Source organism: Vicia villosa, unplaced genomic scaffold, assembly GCF_029867415.1.
Source record: "Vicia villosa cultivar HV-30 ecotype Madison, WI unplaced genomic scaffold, Vvil1.0 ctg.005725F_1_1, whole genome shotgun sequence".
In the NCBI taxonomy this organism is placed as follows: Eukaryota; Viridiplantae; Streptophyta; class Magnoliopsida; order Fabales; family Fabaceae; genus Vicia; species Vicia villosa.
This window is the reverse complement of record NW_026706671.1, coordinates 65157-87187: the sequence shown is the minus strand read 5'-3', so window position 1 is coordinate 87187 and position 22031 is coordinate 65157. Positions and strand designations below refer to the sequence as shown.

General features: G+C 38.2%; 1 protein-coding gene across 1 annotated transcript; it reads right to left on the bottom strand.

Moving 5' to 3' along the window:
* Positions 1–10500: 10500 nt before the first annotated feature.
* LOC131642735 (receptor-like protein kinase HSL1) lies at positions 10501–14818 on the bottom strand. Its single transcript, XM_058912955.1, has 2 exons — positions 11977–14818; positions 10501–11818 (listed from the first exon to the last, which is right to left on the bottom strand). Exons 1-2 carry the CDS (start codon positions 14582–14584, stop codon positions 11427–11429), a joined length of 3000 nt encoding a protein of 999 aa, XP_058768938.1. The 5' UTR covers positions 14585–14818; the 3' UTR covers positions 10501–11426.
* Between the last annotated feature and the right edge of the window lie 7213 nt (positions 14819–22031).

Below are 22031 nucleotides of genomic sequence, written 5' to 3'. Positions count from 1 at the left end.
GTTTACATCATTATAACTGAGACCAGTTCCGCGATTAGACATCCGGATCGAGGAGAGGTTATCACAATCGAGACCAGTTTCGAGATACAGACATCCGAAACGAGGGGAGGTTGTTTACATCATTATAACTGAGACCATTTCTGCGATTAGACATCCGGATCGAGGGGAGGTTATCACAACTGCGACCAGTTCCGCGATTAGACATCTGAATCGAGGGGAGGTTATCACAACTGAGACCAGTTTCGAGATACAGATATCCAAAACGAGGGGAGGTTGTTTACATCATTATAACTGAGACCAGTTCCGCGATTAGACATCCGGATCGAGGGGAGGTTATCACAACTGAGACCAGTTTCGAGATACAGACATCCGAAACGAGGGGAGGTTGTTTACATCATTATAACTGAGACCATTTCCGCGATTAGACATCCGGATCGAGGGGAGGTTATCACAACTGAGACTAGTTTTGAGATACAGACATCCGAAACGAGAGGAGGTTGTTTACATCATTATAACTGATACCAGTTCCGCGATTAAACATCCGGATCGAGGGTAGGTTATCACAACTGAGACCAATTCCGCGATTACACATCCGGATCGAGGGGAGGTTACCACAACTGAGACCAGTTTCGAGATATAGACATCCGAAACGAGGGGAGGTTGTTTACATCATTATAACTGAGACCAGTTCCGCGATTAGACATCCGGATCGAGGGGAGGTTATCATAACTGAGACCAGTTTTGAGATACAGACATCCGAAACGAGGGGAGGTTGTTTACATCATTATAACTGAGACCAGTTCCGCGATTAGACATTCGGATCGAGGGGAGGTTATCACAACTGAGACCAGTTTCGAGATACAGACATCCGAAACGAGGGGAGGTTGTTTATATCATTATAACTGAGACCAGTTCCGCGATTAGACATCCGAATCGAGGAGAGGTTATCACAATCGAGACCAGTTTCGAGATACAGACATCCGAAACGAGGGGAGGTTGTTTACATCATTATAACTGAGACCAGTTCCGCGATTAGACTTCCGGATCGAGGGGAGGTTATCACAACTGAGACCAGTTTCGAGATACAGACATCCAAAACGAGGGCAGGTTGTTTACATCATTATAATTGAGACCAGTTCCGCGATTAGACATCCGGATGATGGGAGGTTATCACAACTGAGACCAGTTTCGAGATACAGACATCCGAAACGAGGGGAGGTTGTTTACATCATTATAACTGAGACCAGTTCCGTGATTAAACATCCGGATCGAGGGGAGGTTATCACAACTGAGACCAGTTCCGCGATTACACATCCGGATCGTGGGGAGGTTATCACAACTGAGACCAGTTTCGAGATATAGACATCCGAAACGAGGGGAGGTTGTTTACATCATTATAATTGAGACCAGTTCCGCGATTTGACATCCGGATCGAGGGGAGGTTATCACAATTGAGACCAGTTTCGAGATACAGACATCCGAAACGAGAGGAGGTTGATTACATCACTATAACTGAGACCGGTTCTACGATTAGACATCCGGATCGAGGGGAGGTTATCACAACTGAGACTAGTTCCGCGATTACACATCCGGATCGAGGGGAGGTTATCACAACTGAGACCAGTTTCGAGATATAGACATCCGAAACGAGGGGAGGTTGTTTACATCATTATAACTGAGACCAGTTCCGCGAGTAGACATCCGGATTGAGGGGAGGTTATCACAACTGAGTCCAGTTTCGAGATACAGACATCCGAAACGATGGGAGGTTGTTTACATCATTATAACTGAGACCAGTTCCGCGATTAGACATCCGCATTGAGGGGAGGTTATCACAACTGAGACCAGTTTCGAGATACAGACATCCGAAACGAGGGGAGGTTGTTTACATCATTATAACTGAGACCACTTCTGCGATTAAACATCAGGATCGAGGGGAGGTTATCACAACTGAGACCAGTTCCGCGATTAGACATCCGAATCGAGGGGAGATATTCACAACTGAGACCAGTTTCGAGATACAGACATCCGAAACGAGGGGAGGTTGTTTACATTATTATAATTGAGACCAGTTCCGCGAATAGACATCCGGATCGAGGGGAGGTTATCACAACTGAGACCAGTTTCGAGATACAGACATCCGAAATGAGGGGAGGTTGTTTACATCATTATAACTGAGACCAGTTCCGCGATTAAACATCCGGATCGAGGGGAGGTTATCACAACCGAGACAATTTCCGCGATTACACATCCGGATCGAGGGGAGGTTATCACAACTGAGACCAGTTTCAAGATATAGACATCTGAAACGAGGGGAGGTTGTTTACATCATTATAACTGAGACTAGTTCCGCAATTAGACTTCCGGATCGAGGGGAGGTTATCACAACTGAGACCTGTTTCGAGATACAGACATCTGAAACGAGGGGAGGTTGTTTACATCATTATAACTGAGACCAGTTCCGCGATTAGACATCCGGATCGAGGGGAGGTTATCACAACTGAGACCAGTTTCGAGATACAAACATCTAAAACGAGGGGAGGTTGTTTACATCATTATAACTGAGACCAGTTCCGCGATTAGACATCCGGATCGAGGAGAGGTTATCACAATCGAGACCAGTTTCGAGATACAGACATCCGAAACGAGGGGAGGTTGTTTACATCATTATAACTGAGACCATTTCTGCGATTAGACATCCGGATCGAGGGGAGGTTATCACAACTGCGACCAGTTCCGCGATTAGACATCTGATTCGAGGGGAGGTTATCACAACTGAGACCAGTTTCGAGATACAGATATCCAAAACGAGGGGAGGTTGTTTACATCATTATAACTGAGACCAGTTCCGCGATTAGACATCCGGATCGAGGGGAGGTTATCACAACTGAGACCAGTTTCGAGATACAGACATCCGAAACGAGGGGAGGTTGTTTACATCATTATAACTGAGACCATTTCCGCGATTAGACATCCGGATCGAGGGGAGGTTATCACAACTGAGACCAGTTTCGAGATACAGACATCCGAAACGAGGGGAGGTTGTTTACATCATTATAAATGAGACCAGTTCCGCGATTAGACATCCGGATCGAGGGGAGGTTATTACAACTGAGACCAGTTTTGAGATACAGACATCCAAAACGAGGGGAGGTTGTTTACATCATTATAATTGAGACCAGTTCCGCGATTAGACATCCGAATCGAGGGGAGGTTATCACAACTTAGACTAGTTTTGAGATACAGACATCCGAAACGAGAGGAGGTTGTTTACATCATTATAACTGATACCAGTTCCGCGATTAAACATCCGGATCGAGGGTAGGTTATCACAACTGAGACCAATTCCGCGATTACACATCCGGATCGAGGGGAGGATACCACAACTGAGACCAGTTTCGAGATATAGACATCCGAAACGAGGGGAGGTTGTTTACATCATTATAACTGAGACCAGTTCCGCGATTAGACATCCGGATCGAGGGGAGGTTATCATAACTGAGACCAGTTTTGAGATACAGACATCCGAAACGAGGGGAGGTTGTTTACATCATTATAACTGAGACCAGTTCCGCGATTAGACATTCGGATCGAGGGGAGGTTATCACAACTGAGACCAGTTTCGAGACACAGACATCCGAAACGAGGGGAGGTTGTTTACATCATTATAATTGAGACTAGTTCCGCGATTAGACATCCGGATCGAGGGGAGGTTATCACAACTGAGACCAGTTTCGAGATACAGACATCCGAAACGAGGGGAGGTTGTTTACATCATTATAACTGAGACCATTTCCGCGATTAGACATCCGGATCGAGGGGAGGTTAAACTGAGACCAGTTTCGAGATACAGACATCCGAAACGAGGGGAGGTTGTTTACATCATTATAAATGAGACCAGTTCCGCGATTAGACATCCGGATCGAGGGGAGGTTATTACAACTGAGACCAGTTTTGAGATACAGACATCCAAAACGAGGGGAGGTTGTTTACATCATTATAATTGAGACCAGTTCCGCGATTAGACATCCGAATCGAGGGGAGGTTATCACAACTTAGACTAGTTTTGAGATACAGACATCCGAAACGAGAGGAGGTTGTTTACATCATTATAACTGATACCAGTTCCGCGATTAAACATCCGGATCGAGGGTAGGTTATCACAACTGAGACCAATTCCGCGATTACACATCCGGATCGAGGGGAGGTTACCACAACTGAGACCAGTTTCGAGATATAGACATCCGAAACGAGGGGAGGTTGTTTACATCATTATAACTGAGACCAGTTCCGCGATTAGACATCCGGATCGAGGGGAGGTTATCATAACTGAGACCAGTTTTGAGATACAGACATCCGAAACGAGGGGAGGTTGTTTACATCATTATAACTGAGACCAGTTCCGCGATTAGACATTCGGATCGAGGGGAGGTTATCACAACTGAGACCAGTTTCGAGACACAGACATCCGAAACGAGGGGAGGTTGTTTACATCATTATAATTGAGACTAGTTCCGCGATTAGACATCCGGATCGAGGGGAGGTTATCACAACTGAGACCAGTTTCGAGATACAGACATCCGAAACGAGGGGAGGTTGTTTACATCATTATAACTGAGACCAGTTCTGTGATTAGACATCCGGATCGAGGGGAAGTTATCACAACTGAGACCAGTTCCGCGATTACACATCCGGATCGAGGGAAGGTTATCACAACTGAGACCAGTTTCGAGATATAGACATCCGAAACGAGGGGAGGTTGTTTACATCAATATAACTGAGACCAGTTCTGCGATTGGACATCCGGATCGAGGGGAGGTTATCACAACTGAGACCAGTTTCGAGATACAGACATCCGAAACGAGGGGAGGTTGTATACATCATTATAACTGAGACCAGTTCTGCGATTAGACATCCGGATCGAGGGGAGGTTATCACAACTGAGACCAGTTTCGAGATTCAGACATCCGAAACAAGGGGAGGTTGTTTACATCATTATAACTGAGACCAGTTCCGTGATTAGACATCCGGATCGAGGGGAGGTTATTACAACTGAGACCAGTTTTGAGATACAGACATCCAAAACGAAGGGAGGTTGTTTACATCATTATAATTGAGACCAGTTCCGCGATTAGACATCCGGATCGAGGGGAGGTTATCACAACTGAGACTAGTTTCGAGATACAGACATCCGTAACAAGAGGAGGTTGTTTACATCATTATAACTGATACCAGTTCCGCGATTAAACATCCGGATCGAGGGTAGGTTATCACAACTGAGACCAATTCCGCGATTACACATCCGGATCGAGGGGAGGTTATCACAACTGAGACCAGTTTCGAGATATAGACATCCGAAACGAGGGGAGGTTGTTTACATCATTATAACTGAGACCAGTTCCGCGATTAGACATCAGGATCGAGGGGAGGTTATCATAACTGAGACCAGTTTTGAGATACAGACATCCGAAACGAGGGGAAGTTGTTTACATCATTATAACTGAGACCAGTTCCGCGATTAGACATCCGGATCGAGGGGAGGTTATCACAACTGAGACCAGTTTCGAGATACAGACATCTGAAACGAGGGGAGTTTGTTTACATCATTTTAATTGAGACCAGTTTCGCGATTAGACATCCGAATCGAGGGGAGGTTATCACAACTGAGACCAGTTTCGAGATACAGACCTCCGAAACGAGGGGAAGTTGTTTACATCATTATAACTGAGACTAGTTCTGCGATTAGACATCCAGATCGAGGGGAGGTTATCACAATTGATACCAGTTCCGCAATTTGACATCTGAATCGAGGGGAGGTTATCACAACTGAGACCAGTTTCGAGATACAGATATCCAAAACGAGGGGAGGTTGTTTACATCATTATAACTGAGACCAGTTCCGCGATTAGACAGCCGGATCGAGGGGAGGTTATCACAACTGAGACCAGTTTCGAGATACAGACATCCGAAACAAGGGGAGGTTGTTTACATCATTATAACTGAGACCAGTTCCGTGATTAGACATCCGGATCGAGGGGAGGTTATCACAACTGAGACCAGTTTCGAGATATAGACATCCGAAACGAGGGGAGGTTGTTTACATCAATATAACTGAGACCAGTTCTGCGATTGGACATCCGGATCGAGGGGAGGTTATCACAACTGAGACCAGTTTCGAGATACAGACATCCGAAACGAGGGGAGGTTGTATACATCATTATAACTGAGACCAGTTCTGCGATTAGACATCCGGATCGAGGGGAGGTTATCACAACTGAGACCAGTTTCGAGATTCAGACATCCGAAACAAGGGGAGGTTGTTTACATCATTATAACTGAGACCAGTTCCGTGATTAGACATCCGGATCGAGGGGAGGTTATTACAACTGAGACCAGTTTTGAGATACAGACATCCAAAACGAAGGGAGGTTGTTTACATCATTATAATTGAGACCAGTTCCGCGATTAGACATCCGGATCGAGGGGAGGTTATCACAACTGAGACTAGTTTCGAGATACAGACATCCGTAACAAGAGGAGGTTGTTTACATCATTATAACTGATACCAGTTCCGCGATTAAACATCCGGATCGAGGGTAGGTTATCACAACTGAGACCAATTCCGCGATTACACATCCGGATCGAGGGGAGGTTATCACAACTGAGACCAGTTTCGAGATATAGACATCCGAAACGAGGGGAGGTTGTTTACATCATTATAACTGAGACCAGTTCCGCGATTAGACATCAGGATCGAGGGGAGGTTATCATAACTGAGACCAGTTTTGAGATACAGACATCCGAAACGAGGGGAAGTTGTTTACATCATTATAACTGAGACCAGTTCCGCGATTAGACATCCGGATCGAGGGGAGGTTATCACAACTGAGACCAGTTTCGAGATACAGACATCTGAAACGAGGGGAGTTTGTTTACATCATTTTAATTGAGACCAGTTCCGCGATTAGACATCCGAATCGAGGGGAGGTTATCACAACTGAGACCAGTTTCGAGATACAGACCTCCGAAACGAGGGGAAGTTGTTTACATCATTATAACTGAGACTAGTTCTGCGATTAGACATCCAGATCGAGGGGAGGTTATCACAATTGATACCAGTTCCGCAATTTGACATCTGAATCGAGGGGAGGTTATCACAACTGAGACCAGTTTCGAGATACAGATATCCAAAACGAGGGGAGGTTGTTTACATCATTATAACTGAGACCAGTTCCGCGATTAGACATCCGGATCGAGGGGAGGTTATCACAACTGAGACCAGTTTCGAGATACAGACATCCGAAACAAGGGGAGGTTGTTTACATCATTATAACTGAGACCAGTTCCGTGATTAGACATCCGGATCGAGGGGAGGTTATCACAACTGAGACCAGTTTCGAGATACAGACATCTGATACGAGGGTAGGTTGTTTACACCATTATAACTGAGACCAGTTCCGCGATTAGACATTCGGATCGAGGGGAGGTTATCACAACTGAGACCAGTTTCGAGATACAGACATCCGAAACGAGGGGAGGTTGTTTACATCATTATAATTGAGACCAGTTCTGCGATTAGACATCTGGATCGAGGGAAGGTTATCACAACTGAGACCAGTTCCGCGATTACACATCCGAATCGAGGGGAGGTTATCACAACTGAGACCGGTTTCGAGATATAGACATCCGAAACGAGGGGAGGTTGTTTACATCAATATAACTGAGACCAGTTCCGCGATTGGACATCCGGATCGAGGGGAGGTTATCACAACTGAGACCAGTTTCGAGATACAGACTTCCGAAACGAGAGGAGGTTGTTTACATCATTATAACTGAGACCAGTTCCGCGATTACATCCAGATCGAGGGGAGGTTATCACAACTGAGACCAGTTTCGAGATACAGACATCCGAAACGAGGGGAGGTTGTTTACATCATTATAACTAAGACCAGTTCCGCGATTAGACATCCGGATCGAGGGGAGGTTATCACAACTGAGACCAGTTTTTAATAATAATAATAATAATAATAATAATAATAATAATAATAATAATAATAATAATAATAATAATAATAATAATAATAATAATAATAATAATAGTAATAATAATAAAAAATGAATTATGAAATAAGTGACCTCATAACGATTAATAAATATTGTAGATATCTCGACCCTATAAAAATAGTTCAAGAAACAATAAAAGCAAAGCTCTCACTTAAAAATGTAATAAAAAAATTCAATACTTAAATTCTAATATTTGTTAAATTGAATCTTCAAAGCAACTCATATATCATTATAATCTTTCTTATATCAGTTCTAACATTTTTTTCTAAATTAATAACTTTGTAAGTTGTTGAGTAAAAATAGAAACTTGTATGTTGTATCTAACTTCTAAGTCAGATAATCTTTACTTTTAAATATTTGTAAACCGCTGAATTTTGAATAAATAAATTAAGAAAAAATATTAACAAGTGCACTTAGTTTTTTGAAGAGTTCATGTTAAAAATCATATTTAGATATATTTTCCGAAAAATCAAATACTGTATTAAATATCTTTAAATTTTAATTTTTAATTTTTTCAACATAATTTTTGTCTTATTTTCTTTTAGTTTCTTAATGGGGAGTTTGTTTCATGAATTCTAGATTTATTCCAAGGAATCTAATTTTAAAATTTTACATTTTTATGTTTGTATCAAGTATTTATAAAATATATATGGGAAGATTTTATTCTTAGGAATTTTATTTGCATTTGATTTTTTTCTTTTTCATTTCCGGTGAAAATTATATATTCCAATAGAATAACCCCAATAACTTCTCACGTTTATATATTTATTTCATTTATGTTTATTTTAAAATGTTAAACAAAATATATTTTATAAATATTTTTAGAAATTTATTATATTTATCAAACACAAAGATAAAAATAAACTTCCTGATAATAATTTTCGTGAAACAGAAGTTTTAAAAACAAACACACCCTAACAAATCTTTTAAGAGTGATGCTATATGTCACGAAGACATCGGCCAACCAATATCACGATTGATTCTAATTTCTTTAATTAATATTAAAAAACATATAATAAAAAACCACAAGCATGTAGTACCATCTAAAGACTCCCATATTATTCTACACCTTAAACAAACAAAAAATAAGAAGTCTTCATTCGAATTTTTAAGCACATAAGTAAAGAAACAACATGCCAAGTACACTTTTTGAAACACAATTATAGGACACCTATTAATATTCTCCTATCTAATAGCTTGAAAAATAAATGTAATCATATAAGAGTGATATTTTATTTGAGTAGGATGAATGAGAGGTGAGACTAATTTTATTGGCAAGACTATTGCAATGAAATTAATGAAAATGAAGCGAAGTGATGATAGATCTAAAAGGCAATTCACAAAGCATTTTCCATTCGCGAATTCTCATGACTACTATTATTTTCGTGATGTTTAGCATTTTCCATCTTTTAATAATTATGACACCTATTAGACCATTTACAATGGGGGTGTTGAAAAAATTATTCAATAGTTGAATGTCTACAATGGTTTGTTGAATGAGGTGTTTAATGTGATGTGGATTAATTGGTGTTGAAAAGATTCAACATGTTGAATGAGAAAAAAGTGGGGCCACATGCAACACTTTACACAATTTTATTGGTTGTTGTGATTATTTAGATTTTATTTTCTTTTAATCATTTAAAATTAATTATTTCATAGTAAATAAATTTTTTATTTATTTTTATTTTTATCAAAATTCATTATTTTTTTTCCTCTATAAATAGAGATTTGGTTCATTTGATTTGGACTCATAAAAAAAAATTCACTTTTTTCTCTCAATTTTTTTTCTATTTAGCCTTAAAAAAATCATTGTTTGTAGCTCTAAACATCCTTATAGTGAAATGGATCTCAACAATAACCCTTTTAACACCCTGAGGCAAGTGAGTCTAGTACACCGGAGTCATTCTCGACCGAGGTGCTACCTGCATTTGCGAATCACGTGCGTGCTAGATCTGTGATGCGTGATTCAAATGTACATCACGAATTGCAAGCAGATCTAGTCAAACACATATGGGAAAAGTTCGGAATATTTCATAATTAAATAAATTGTTTGTGAGCCGAGTCTATTGTACTAATTAAATTATGTGTGTTTCATTTTTTGTGTGTTTCTTTTTTAGTGTGTTGTGTGTTTAGTGTATTAATTGCATTTTTAAGTTTTTTTATAATTTTATTTTTTTAAAAAATAACTATTTTTACATCTCTTATTTATTACTTGCAAGAAAAAAATTAAGAATAGAAAATTAGAAAAAATAAATAAATTATTAAATTTAAAAAAAAAGTTTAAATATTAATTATTTTAATTTAATTTTAATTGATAATAGATATTAATATATAATCATAAAAACAAAACTTTAAAAGAAAATAAGAATATGATGTGGGGAAGGGTGTTGGATTTTATTAAACAAAACCATTGTAGTGAAAAAAAAATGAAAAGGTGTTGAATTATTAGGTGGAAGAGAGAGAAGATGATGTGGAAGATAAAAAGTGAAAAAGTAGGGTGTTGAATAATGTAACCATTGTACATAGTCTTAGCAATCAAACAATAAATAAATCGGATAAATAAGAGTTGTCAATCAAAATCAAACAAAAATACAAAACTACCCTTACAACAAATTCCAACACCTTTCTTTACACAACTGAATGGTTGTCATTAAAACAAACCACCGGCCAAAATCAGAATTGACCAAATAATTGCCAAATTCCACAGCTGAATAATTCAGCTAAAAATTAACACTGCTATCCCCTGATCATTTGAATTTGCATATCTATATACCCCAGCAGCATTAATCACAAAAACACACTAGTATAGTACTACTACTAGCTACTAGTATGCAACACACATGGATGGAACCTGTAATTAAACATGGGACCATCAAGGACAGTGCCTTCCTAACCACCTCATTAACTCACTTCTTATAGCTGTAGCCAGCACATATCAGAGGTATAAATTTTTCATGCATATGGCAGTCAAAGAATTTATACTGGTAACATGCAAAATATTATCAGGGCTTGAGCATGGTTTAACTGTAGATTCGAAATGTAGGGACGGTTTTCTAACATGAAAATTGAATTGTCTGATATTAGTACTATGGCGAGATTTATTAATAGTCAGAACTCAAAATATCACACTTGTGAATATAAGAGATATTAATGAAATCGAAAGACGCGGATTTGAATTGAGTAGGGAGGGAAAGGACTTGATTTCGTCGAACAAACATCAACTTGTCATGATTCTATTTTCGACCCTCTTAAAATAAATTCTCAGATCATTTCTTTGAACAATTTTTGTGAAGAAAAATCATGAGTGGAAAACATAGAGAGGAAGAAAAGCTTAGTTAGAATTTCACAAGCATGTAACAAAATTAAGCAACACTTCCATGATCTGACCCGTCATCGTAGTAATAAGGGGACAACTTTCCGGCTTTTTGGGAGGACTTTGATTGGCTTTCAGGGCCTACTTCTTGTAGCATTTTCACTACTCTTCTCATTCCGGGCCGGTTGATTGGAAGAGGACTAGTGCACATTAGGCCAATGTTGAGGACCTTGCAAATTTCTTCTTTGAAGAAAGAATCGAGCCTTGAGTCAAGCACGTGGTCGACACCTTTCTGATCTAAGGTGTTGCATGCCCACATAACTAAGTCTTTTTCTCCGAATTCGGGATCTACTGGCTTTCTTCCGGTGACTAACTCGAGGATCACAACACCGAAACTATATGTGTCGCTCTTCTCGTTCACTCTAAGCGTGTATGCATATTCTGCAAAAGGTTACAATCATGTCAAAAAAGTTTCTAATTGTCCTCAAATTAATCTAATAATGATCAACAAATTCAGTGAATATGAGTTAAGCATTAGTATAGTGCCACAATAAGATTAAACATAAAGACAAAATGGAATGAATGAAATTTCGGCTAACCTGGTGCAATATAACCACAAGAACCAGCTATGACGGACATGGATTTAGTTCCTTTCCCATTGGATTCAACCGCCTTAGCTAACCCGAAATCTGCAACCTTTGCACTAAAGTCTTCATCCAACAAGATGTTATTCGATTTCACATCTCTATGGACTATCGGAGGAACACAATCATGATGCAGATAAGAGAGGCCTTCGGCAGAATCGAGAGCTATCTTATACCTAGTCGGCCAATCCAACAACCCTCCTTTATTGCTATGCAGCAAATCACCAAGACTACCGTTCGGCATATACTCGTAAACCAAAAGCTTGCAATCCCTCGTAGTACAACAACACCATAGTTTGACAATGTTTTTGTGCCTAATCTTGCCCAAAGTTTCAACCTCCGCGTCAAAAGCATTATCTTGGAATTGTTTCTTTTCAGTATCACCACTCTCCGTCTCCATTTGAACTCCTCCCCATATCTTCTTCACTGCAACAGCTTCACCGTTGCGAAGCACAACCTTGTAGACTTTCCCGGACGACCCGCTTCCTATGACATTATCTTCATCAAGACAATTCAAGACCTCGTCTTCACCGAAACCAAGTTTATGAAACGACATCAATGTCCATTTTGTTTTATCGATAGATCTCGCCTTCTTAATATTCTTGTACTTGAAGTAGAACCAAACCACACCAAAGACAAAAACCAAAGCCGCAACTATGAAAATAGCTCTAAGCAGCCAAACAAAATCAGCACTCTTACTCTCTCCTTTGGCATCACACAAACCTTTCAAATCTCCGCACAATCCAGGATTACCGATAAAACTATCCCTATACATATCCTTAGCCATAAGAGGCGGAATCTCTCCAGAAAGCAAATTGTAAGACAAATTCAGCTGATTGAGCTTCAAATTCTGCAAACTCATCGGAACATTTCCCGAAAACCGATTACTGGAAAGATCAAGAAAGTTAAGCACAGACATACTCCCAATTTTCTCAGGAATTTCCCCACCAATCTCGTTATTCGCCAAATTCAACTCGTTGAGTTTCTTAAGCGATGGAATTCCTTCTGGAAGCTCACCAGAGATCTTATTGTTGTGAAGATCAAGAATCCCAAGCTGGGAAAGATTCACAATACTCTCCGGCAACGAATAGTTGAACCGGTTATTACCACCGGAAAACTCCTGAAGATTTTCCAACCTCCCAATCTCTTCAGGAATTGCACCAGAGAAATTATTATTCGATAAAATCAACAAAGACAGATTCCCAGCTCCACCAATAGTCTTACCAATCGAACCCGAAAACGAGTTGTCAACAAGTTCAAGAAGATAAACATGCGGCAGCCCCCAAAAACCCGCCGGAACTTCGCCAGACAACTTGTTAAAACCTAACCTAACACGCGCCAAACTTCTACAACCACCTAAACTCGCTGGTATTTCACCGGAGAACGAATTATGTATCATCAGTAACTCCTCCAACGCGCCGCGCTCGCACAAACTCGCCGGAATCTTACCGGAGAACGAATTATTTGAAACATCAAACCATATCAACGGACCATTCTTCCCGAGATTCTCCGGCAACTCACCGGATAAAAAGTTTGTAAAAATCTTAAACTCGTAGAGATTAGGAGATTCGGCTATACTCGCCGGCAACTCACCGGTAAACCGATTCTCATACAGATTCAAACTCTCAAGCGGTAAACGACACAACTCATCTGGTATAACACCACCAATACTATTCATAGCAACATCAATCAGCCTCAACGAAGTAAGGTTCGACATTCCGGACGGTAACTCACCGGACAACGAGTTGTTATAAAGCTCAATCTGCTTCAAACTCGTCATCAAAGAAAGCGAACTCGGAATAGAACCTTGAAGATTATTCATGGAAAGATCAAGCACAGAGAGTTTCTTCAAATTCCCGAATGAGTGAGGAATAACACCGACGAGATTACATGAACTAAGCCAGAGAATCTCGAGGTTGGTTAGGTTTCCGATCTCCGGCGGAATCCGAGACGGTAGAAACGGATTATAGGAGAGATTCAGAGTTTTGAGAGTGGTGATGTTTCCTAACGAAGCGGGAATGGAGGATTCTAGAAGATTGTAAACTAGTGAAATGACTTCGAGTTTCTGGAATGTTCCGAAGGAGTTTGGGATTGAGCCGGAGAAGTTGTTAGCCGTTAAGTCGAGATAACGGAGGTTAGTGAGGAGAGGGAATGTCTCTGGGAGTGTGCCAGTGAGGAGGTTTTGAGAGAGGTCTAAGTGAGAGAGGGAGGTGCAAAGAGAAATGTCTGGAGGGAGTGTTTGGTTGATGGAGTTGTTGGTGAGGATTAGAGTGGTGAGGTTGGTTAAACGACAGAGGATTGAGGTTGGTAGTGGACCGGCGAGGTTGAAGTTGGAGAGGTTGATTTGAGTTACGGTGGTGGTGGTGGTTTGGTTGTGGCAGGTTATGCCGGACCAGTTACACGGTGTTTGGTCGCGGTTGTTCCATGAGGAGAGAGAAGAGTCGGGATCGTCTAGGGAGAGCTTGAATTGGTACAGGTAGAGACCTTCTTGGTTGAGAGAGAAAACTGGTTGAACTTGAAGGAGAATGAAAGAGAGAAAGAGGAACAGAAACATAGGAGACATTGTTGATGTTGTGGGAAGAGGAAGTAGAAAACAGTGGTGTTGTGTTTTTGTTAGTGGTTTTGTTGTTGTTTGTTTTGGTTGGCCATATTGTAAAAAGAATGGTAGTGATGGATGATACTCTTCTCTGGTATAAAAGGTCTGTGTGAGATGATTTGATGGTGTGAGACAGTGGTATTGGTATTATACATCATTTAATTTCTTTTGTCTGGTTAAACATCAGAGTTTGAGACAAAATAAACAGGTTTGACTAGTTATTGAAAATGGATTTTGATAAGTAGTGATGTAAAGGTACATGTGACTGTTTCTATTTAATTTATCATTGAAAAAAAGTAATTATAATAATTGTGTAAGAATGATAGTAATATTTGGAAACTTTATTAGAAGATTATATAAAGATGGAGAATATTTTCTTTTTCAGTTCTTAAAATAGTATATTTTTAATGAAAACTAATTACTCCAATTTAGATTTATTATTACTAAAGTAATAAGAAATAATGTATAAGATTTGATTTACTATTTTTTAATCACACCCATGTTATTTCGCTTCGGTCATGTGAGAAATTTTTAAAATGTCATATGTTTTTAGAGATACATTTCTGTGCACCCTAAATCTTCATTTTAATCACAGGTTAATTCGGAAATATATATATGAAAACACTCTTTTTTAAATTTAAAAAATTAATTCGGAGATGCATCTCCGAATTAGGTGAGCATATTTAAAGCTCGCGTCAGAACCCCCCCCCCCCCCCCCCCCCCCACCCCTTCTCCTTCTTTAGTTTTCAGAAACAAAATTTTTCCCTCTACCTCACTCTACCCATTTCCAGTTTCCACTCAACAGGAACGTGAATGTCTAAAGTCTATGAACCATGCAAGAAAGATTCACCATCTCTATCAGCCCGAGAATGAGTGGTTCTAGAGTATACTCCAAAACTCCAGGCTTGCAGATCTTTATGCTTTCGAGTACACCACCATCAACCATGGCATGCAGGCTGCATTTGTTGAGAGATGACATAGCGAAACGTCATCTTTCTTCCCGCCCATCGACGAGATGACTATTACATTGGATGATGTAGCTCGTCTCTTACACCTTCCCATTAGAGGAAGGTTGCTTGATTATTTTAAGATCACCATGGTTGAGACAGTGGAGATGATAGTGATTTATTTGGGAGTTGACCCTGAGACAGCCATGAGGCAGTGTAGTAGCACTAGGGGTGCACATGCCAAGTTCTCTTGGTTGGTTGATTTCAATCACAACAACTTGGAGTTAACTGAAAACCCAGACGTCGATGACCTTTTGGTTGCCTACCACAGGGAGTGTGCCCTGAGGTGCTACTTCGTGTTTTTTATTGGCACGTCCATTTTTGTGGACAAAAGTGCAACCTACGTGGATGTGATTTACCTCAAATATTTCATTGACTTGAAGTTCATTCTTGAAAGAAATTTGGGTTCTGCATGCTTGGTTTACTTGTATTTTAACCTGAGTGAAGGTTATAAATGGAGGACAAAGCAAATGACGGGCTCGTGCACCCTACTTATGGTAATTTCCAAATCCCACAATTAAGTTACAAACAACTTTATTTTCACACTTATTACTAGTATTTCTTTTTCTTTTTCTTTTCAGGATGGATCCTTGCCCACTATCAGTCTATCACCACATTCACGGGTTTGGGCTTGACCCTGAGTATACCGAGGACTATTCAGTTGCTTGTCGATTTATCCCTAGAAGAGGGAATAATGATATCCTTTCGTTCCATGTGTATTAACTAAACTCCATATGATGACGCCGTATGGATGCCATACAATATTCATCGGAATAGAATTCCATTCAACCATATTTCCTTATATTCCAGATGGCTGGCATGTGAGACTAATATCATGTGCAGATATCTGCCTGAGCGGTGCATGTAGAAGTTTGGGTACGTCTAGATCATTCCGAGGTTCCCCCTTTAGAATGCTCCTATCATTGTTGTCCGTAGAGAGCTTGATCACATTCTGACGAATTTTGAGAGTCGTATGGTACGGAAGGAGTACCGGAGTCAAGAAGCCACATCTGAGTGGCATCATGTTAAGGGTTACATGAGTTGGTTTTATTCTATGTCACACCCTTACATGACACCAGACGCTCAGAGACGTCCACGTAGGCCTGCTCATGAGGAGATTCTGGAGAATGAGTAGGCCAGAGATGATCATGTAATTGATGTCTTATCGATTTGTCATAACATTATGCGGATGACAGGAGAGGGCATCGAGTGTGGGTTGTTTGAGAGAAATAGAGATGAAGCTATTGACCTAGCACGTTCCATTCTTGTTGAGTCACGAAATACCTTGGGTTACCATAGGCCGAGGAGGAGTCGGGGTGTTAGTATTAGGCATACTCAGTAGAGTATGTTTTTTTATTGTATTTTGTTTATTTTTTATTGACTTGTAGAACAATTGTTAGGGGTGTTCATTGGTTCGGGTAAATCCGAGTCAAACCAAAATCCAAACCAAACCATAGTATTTGGGTTGGACATTTTTTCAGTTCGGGCAAGAACCGAACCAAACCAATGAAATCTAATGACAATTGGTTCAGTCATCAAATTTTCAATTTTTTACCCGCAAATCTAACCCAAACCAACCATAATTAATTATCATAAAAATTACTACTAAACATTCAATTTCAAGAAAAAAAAGTGAAATGTCGTATGTGGGCAAGCCGCAAGTTATGCTATTTTAATTTGTTATTAAATAATTGTTAGTGTAATGTTGTAACTGAGTGTAGAGTTACGAAACACATTCATTATCATACTAACTCAAGTGACTAGTTATAGATTCAAAAGCCTTTATATTAAATATTTTTCTTGTTAGATATTTTTGAATCTATTAGGAAAATATTGTTAGTCTAATATTTACAATTGAACACTATTAATACTATATTTTGTTTATATTATTATGAAAAATTAATTTATGTAGATAAGTTTTTTTTTCAAATATTTTTTGCATTTTTTTATCTACCCGATCAATCCAACCCAAACCAACCCGTTGTTTCTCGGTTCAGTTCAGTTTGGGCTTTATCGCAAAAATTTGCAAATCTAATCTAAACCAGTCCATTTAATTTTAATCGCTTCGGATTCTCTCAAAACCAAATCAAACCGACCCACGAACATCCCTAACAATTGTTTTATTGTTATAATCATTCTTGTATTCGTTTATATAATATTCGGTTTTATTAACGCATTACCCAGTTCTATAATTTTCATTTTTATTAATCGTTGAAACAAATAATGGCAATGCTATTCAAATTAAAATTAGTTTGGATTAAAAACACTACAATGTTATTAAACCAATTTTGGAAAAAGACACAGGCGAGAATTCAGAGATGCATATCCGAATTTACTAAACAATAGTTCAAATATACATCTTCGAACTTATTTCTTAAGAAATTGGGTGGCAGTTGGATTTAGTATGGACGAAAGGTGATTTCATAGATGTATCTGCAAATTTACCCTAACGGTGTATTCGAAGATGCATCTCTAAACTAAATTTTGCTAAAAAAATAATATTTAATACGTTCGGGATGTATCTTCAAATTCACCTAAAAGTATATTTTAAATTTTCAAAGGTGCGTCCGATATAACAAGGGTGGATTGAGAATTTTCCTATCTTTTCAACATCAATAAGATAGTTTAAACCTTTTAAACTTACCTCAATACAAAAATCAATGATTGGTATTAGTTTTTTTTTTCAAATCTTATTTGTAGTTTTTAAGGTTTTTTTTCTTTCAATTTTTCTTTTATTTTTATTATTATTATTTTAATTAAAATTTATTTCTATCTTTTATTATAGTTTAAAATAAAATAAATATATTTTAAACGAGACATAGAAAAAAAGTTTTGTATTATATAAAAAAAAACACGATCTACCTTAGTTTCTTTCTCCATTTACTCGTATTTTTTTATATTTACCAAATAATGTTGAAAATATAAACATCTTCTATGTGGATCCCTTGATTTGCACATGGTATCTGAATTAAATTCTTGCGAAATCTTTACTGGAAGTCGCCTTGAATCTTCCATCCTCAATAATTTTTTGGAGTTGGTTGAAAATATACATGTTGAAGAAGTCCAACATCACTTAGTTTTGTGAAGGAATAGGGAGTCCAAGGCTATATATAAGATTAAAGTTCTTCTAAGTCTCACATCGCTTAGTTTAGTGATGAAAGAGAGAATCCAATGCTATATATAGGATTCAAATTTTTCTTTATAAGATGTATCAGTCAAAATTACTTTAAGCTTGTATTTGACTTTTTATATTTTTCTCATATACTCTTGTTTTAGAGTGTTGTGAGGGGTAGTTAAGTATTTTCTTTAGAGAGTTTGGGTGTATTGGGGCCATGGGGTGGTTGAGGGTAGTCTATGTATTGTAACAATTTTCACATAGTGTTATTCTCTGGTTGTCATTTGACAACGGTTATGGTTTTTTCTCTGGTTTTTTAGTTTCCACGTTAATCTCTTGTGTTGTAATTTTTTCCTCTTTTTTCTCTATGTTTCGTTTTTTTCCAACAAGTGGTATAAAGAGCCTTGGTTTGGCGGGATATAAATTTTAGTATGATCTGTGGTTGCAGTTTTGTATGATCTTTCACATCATAAAAGAAATTTTATACTCTGTGTTGGTTAGGAAAATTTTGTTTTGTTGCAGGAAAGGTTTTGGATGCAATGTCAAGTTTTTCAAGTGCAATGAAGATTGACTTAGAGAAACTTGATGGAAGAATCAATTTTGGCTTGTGGAAAATTCAAGTCAAAGATATTTTGATACGATTAGGATTAGATAAGGAATTGAAAGGAAACATTTCCAACATGGACAATGAGAAGTGGGAGGAACTAGATTTGAGAGCTTCAAGTATAATCCAAATGTCTTTGGCTAAGAATATTCTTGCGAATGTTCTTGGTACGTCATTAGCCAAAGAGCTTTGGGAGAAACTTGAAGGTCTATATCAAGGAAATGGTCTATCAAATCATTTATTATTGATGGAGAAGTTTCATAGCTTGCATATGAATGAACATACAAAAGTATCTGATCATCTAAGTGTTTTAAATGGTATTATTTCTGAATTAGAAACTATTCGAGTCAAGATTAATGATGAAGATAAAGCTTTGGGACTCATATGGTCTCTTCCATATTCCTATGAGCATATTAAACATGTTTTGATATATGGGAAGGAAACTTTGAGTTTTGAAGAAGTTGCTAGTAAAATTATTTCTGAAGAAAGAAGATTAAAGGGTGAGGATAATACTTCATCAAACTCAGTGTTGGTTGCTAGAGGAAGGCCTTATGTGAAGAAAAATAATGAAACAAGCGTGAAATGTTAGAAATGTGGAAAAATTGGACATATAATGTATAAGTGTTCTGATGGGGAAACGTCAGAGAAGAGCTCTGAGTCAAATGCTAGTAAAATGTATCTCTCGTTGTGAGAGAGGATGGTCTTATCTGAAAATTGAGAAGTATAATCCACATGTCTTTGGCTAAGAATATTCTTGCGAATGTTCTTGGTACGTCGTTAGCCAAAGAGCTTTGGGAGAAACTTGAAGGTCTATATCAAGGAAATGGTCTATCAAATCATTTATTATTGATGGAGAAGTTTCATAGCTTGCATATGAATGAACATACAAAAGTATCTGATCATCTAAGTGTTTTAAATGGTATTATTTCTGAATTAGAAACTATTCGAGTCAAGATTGATGATGAAGATAAAGCTTTGGGACTCATATGGTCTCTTCCATATTCCTATGAGCATATTAAACATGTTTTGATATATGGGAAGGAAACTTTGAGTTTTGAAGAAGTTGCTAGTAAAATTATTTCTGAAGAAAGAAGATTAAAGGGTGAGGATAATACTTCATCAAACTCAGTGTTGGTTGCTAGAGGAAGGCCTTATATGAAGAAAAATAATGAAACAAGCGTGAAATGTTAGAAATGTGGAAAAATTGGACATATAATGTATAAGTGTTCTGATGGGGAAACGTCAGAGAAGAGCTCTGAGTCAAATGCTAGTAAAATGTATCTCTCGTTGTGAGAGAGGATGGTCTTATCTGAAAATTGAGAAGTGTGTCCTCGTGACATTTCCACTGTCATGGAAAAGGATGAATTATTTCTAGCAGATTAACACATGAGCAATAATGCAAAATATGTTGTGAGACTATGACGACAATTGAAGAGCTTCCTACCAACATGGAAGTTGCACCATAAAGTTTCAACTTGATTTTCGACATGTGAAAATTCTTGAAGTGGTTTACCTTCAAGTGAAGTATACTCTTTGTTAGGTGGAGTATGATAGTTTTTAAGACTATGATTGTCGTTGAAGACGATATGAAAATTCTTGGAGTGGTTTAGCTTCAAGTGTCTATACTTTTTATGGTGGAGTATGATTGTCGGTGAAGACAATGAAAGTTAATGTATTATTTTCAATCAAGGTGGATATTGTTGTAGTTGGTTGAAAATATACATGTTGAAGAAGTCCCACATGGATTAGTTTTGTGAAGGAAGAGAGAGTTCAAGGCTATATGTAGGATTAAAGTTCTTCTAAGTCCCACGTTGCTTGGTTTAGTGATGAAAGAGAGAATCCAAAACTATATATAGGATTCAAGTTTTTTTTTTGCAAGATGAACCAATCAAAAGCACTTTAACTTTGTATTCGACTTCTTATATTATCTCTTATACTTTTGTTTAAGAGTGTTGTGAGGGGTAGTTAAATATTTGCTTTGGAGAGTGAGGGTGTATTGTGGCCTTTGGGTGGTTGAGGGTAGTTAATGTGTTGTAACAATTTTCATATAGTATTATTCTCAGGTTGTCATTTGACAATGGTCATGTTTTTTTCTTCGATTTTGAAGTTTCCACGTTAATCTCTTGTGTTGGTATCTCATTCCTCTTTTTTTCTCTATGGTTTGTTTTTTTCTAACATAATCCTACTCCAAAGTCTTTATTCTACAATGATCTTTTCTCAATCCTACCATTATCTTGAGCGTTAGTCAGTCCGAAGATCGAGAAGAACTTTCACCATGTCTATAGGCTTCCACACAACACTACCAAGATGAACCTAGAGAGAAGAACTTCCTTCTTTTCCACTAGAATTATCAAAATCAGCCATAACACCATACACCTTGCGAACTTGTGAAATCTAAAACAAAACTTCAAAGAAATGTTAAGTTCAATAACCAAATCCCCTCAACAATCACAAATCTCTCAAGATAAAATTTAGATCCATGTGATAATGGAAAATAAATGAGGTAGAAGATGAAAAATTCGTTTGCAAGATTTCAAGAAAGAAAGGTTCAAAACTCTTTTGAAAATATCAAAGAAAAAGTGAGTTGTGAGTTTTCAAATAAATATTGAAAGTGTATGTTTTCTAACATTATGAAGGTTTTGAGAGAAAGTGATATTTATATGTGTTGGAAATCTAGCAAAAAAATGA

Bases quoted from the DNA above. Each gene is read 5' to 3' on its own strand.
- LOC131642735 (XM_058912955.1), bottom strand. From the start codon at position 14,584: ATGTCTCCTATGTTTCTGTTCCTCTTTCTCTCTTTCATTCTCCTTCAA. The intron at 11,819-11,976 runs GTTAGCCGAAAT...AACCTTTTGCAG, and splicing joins TTGTGGTTATATTGCACCAG to AATATGCATACACGCTTAGA.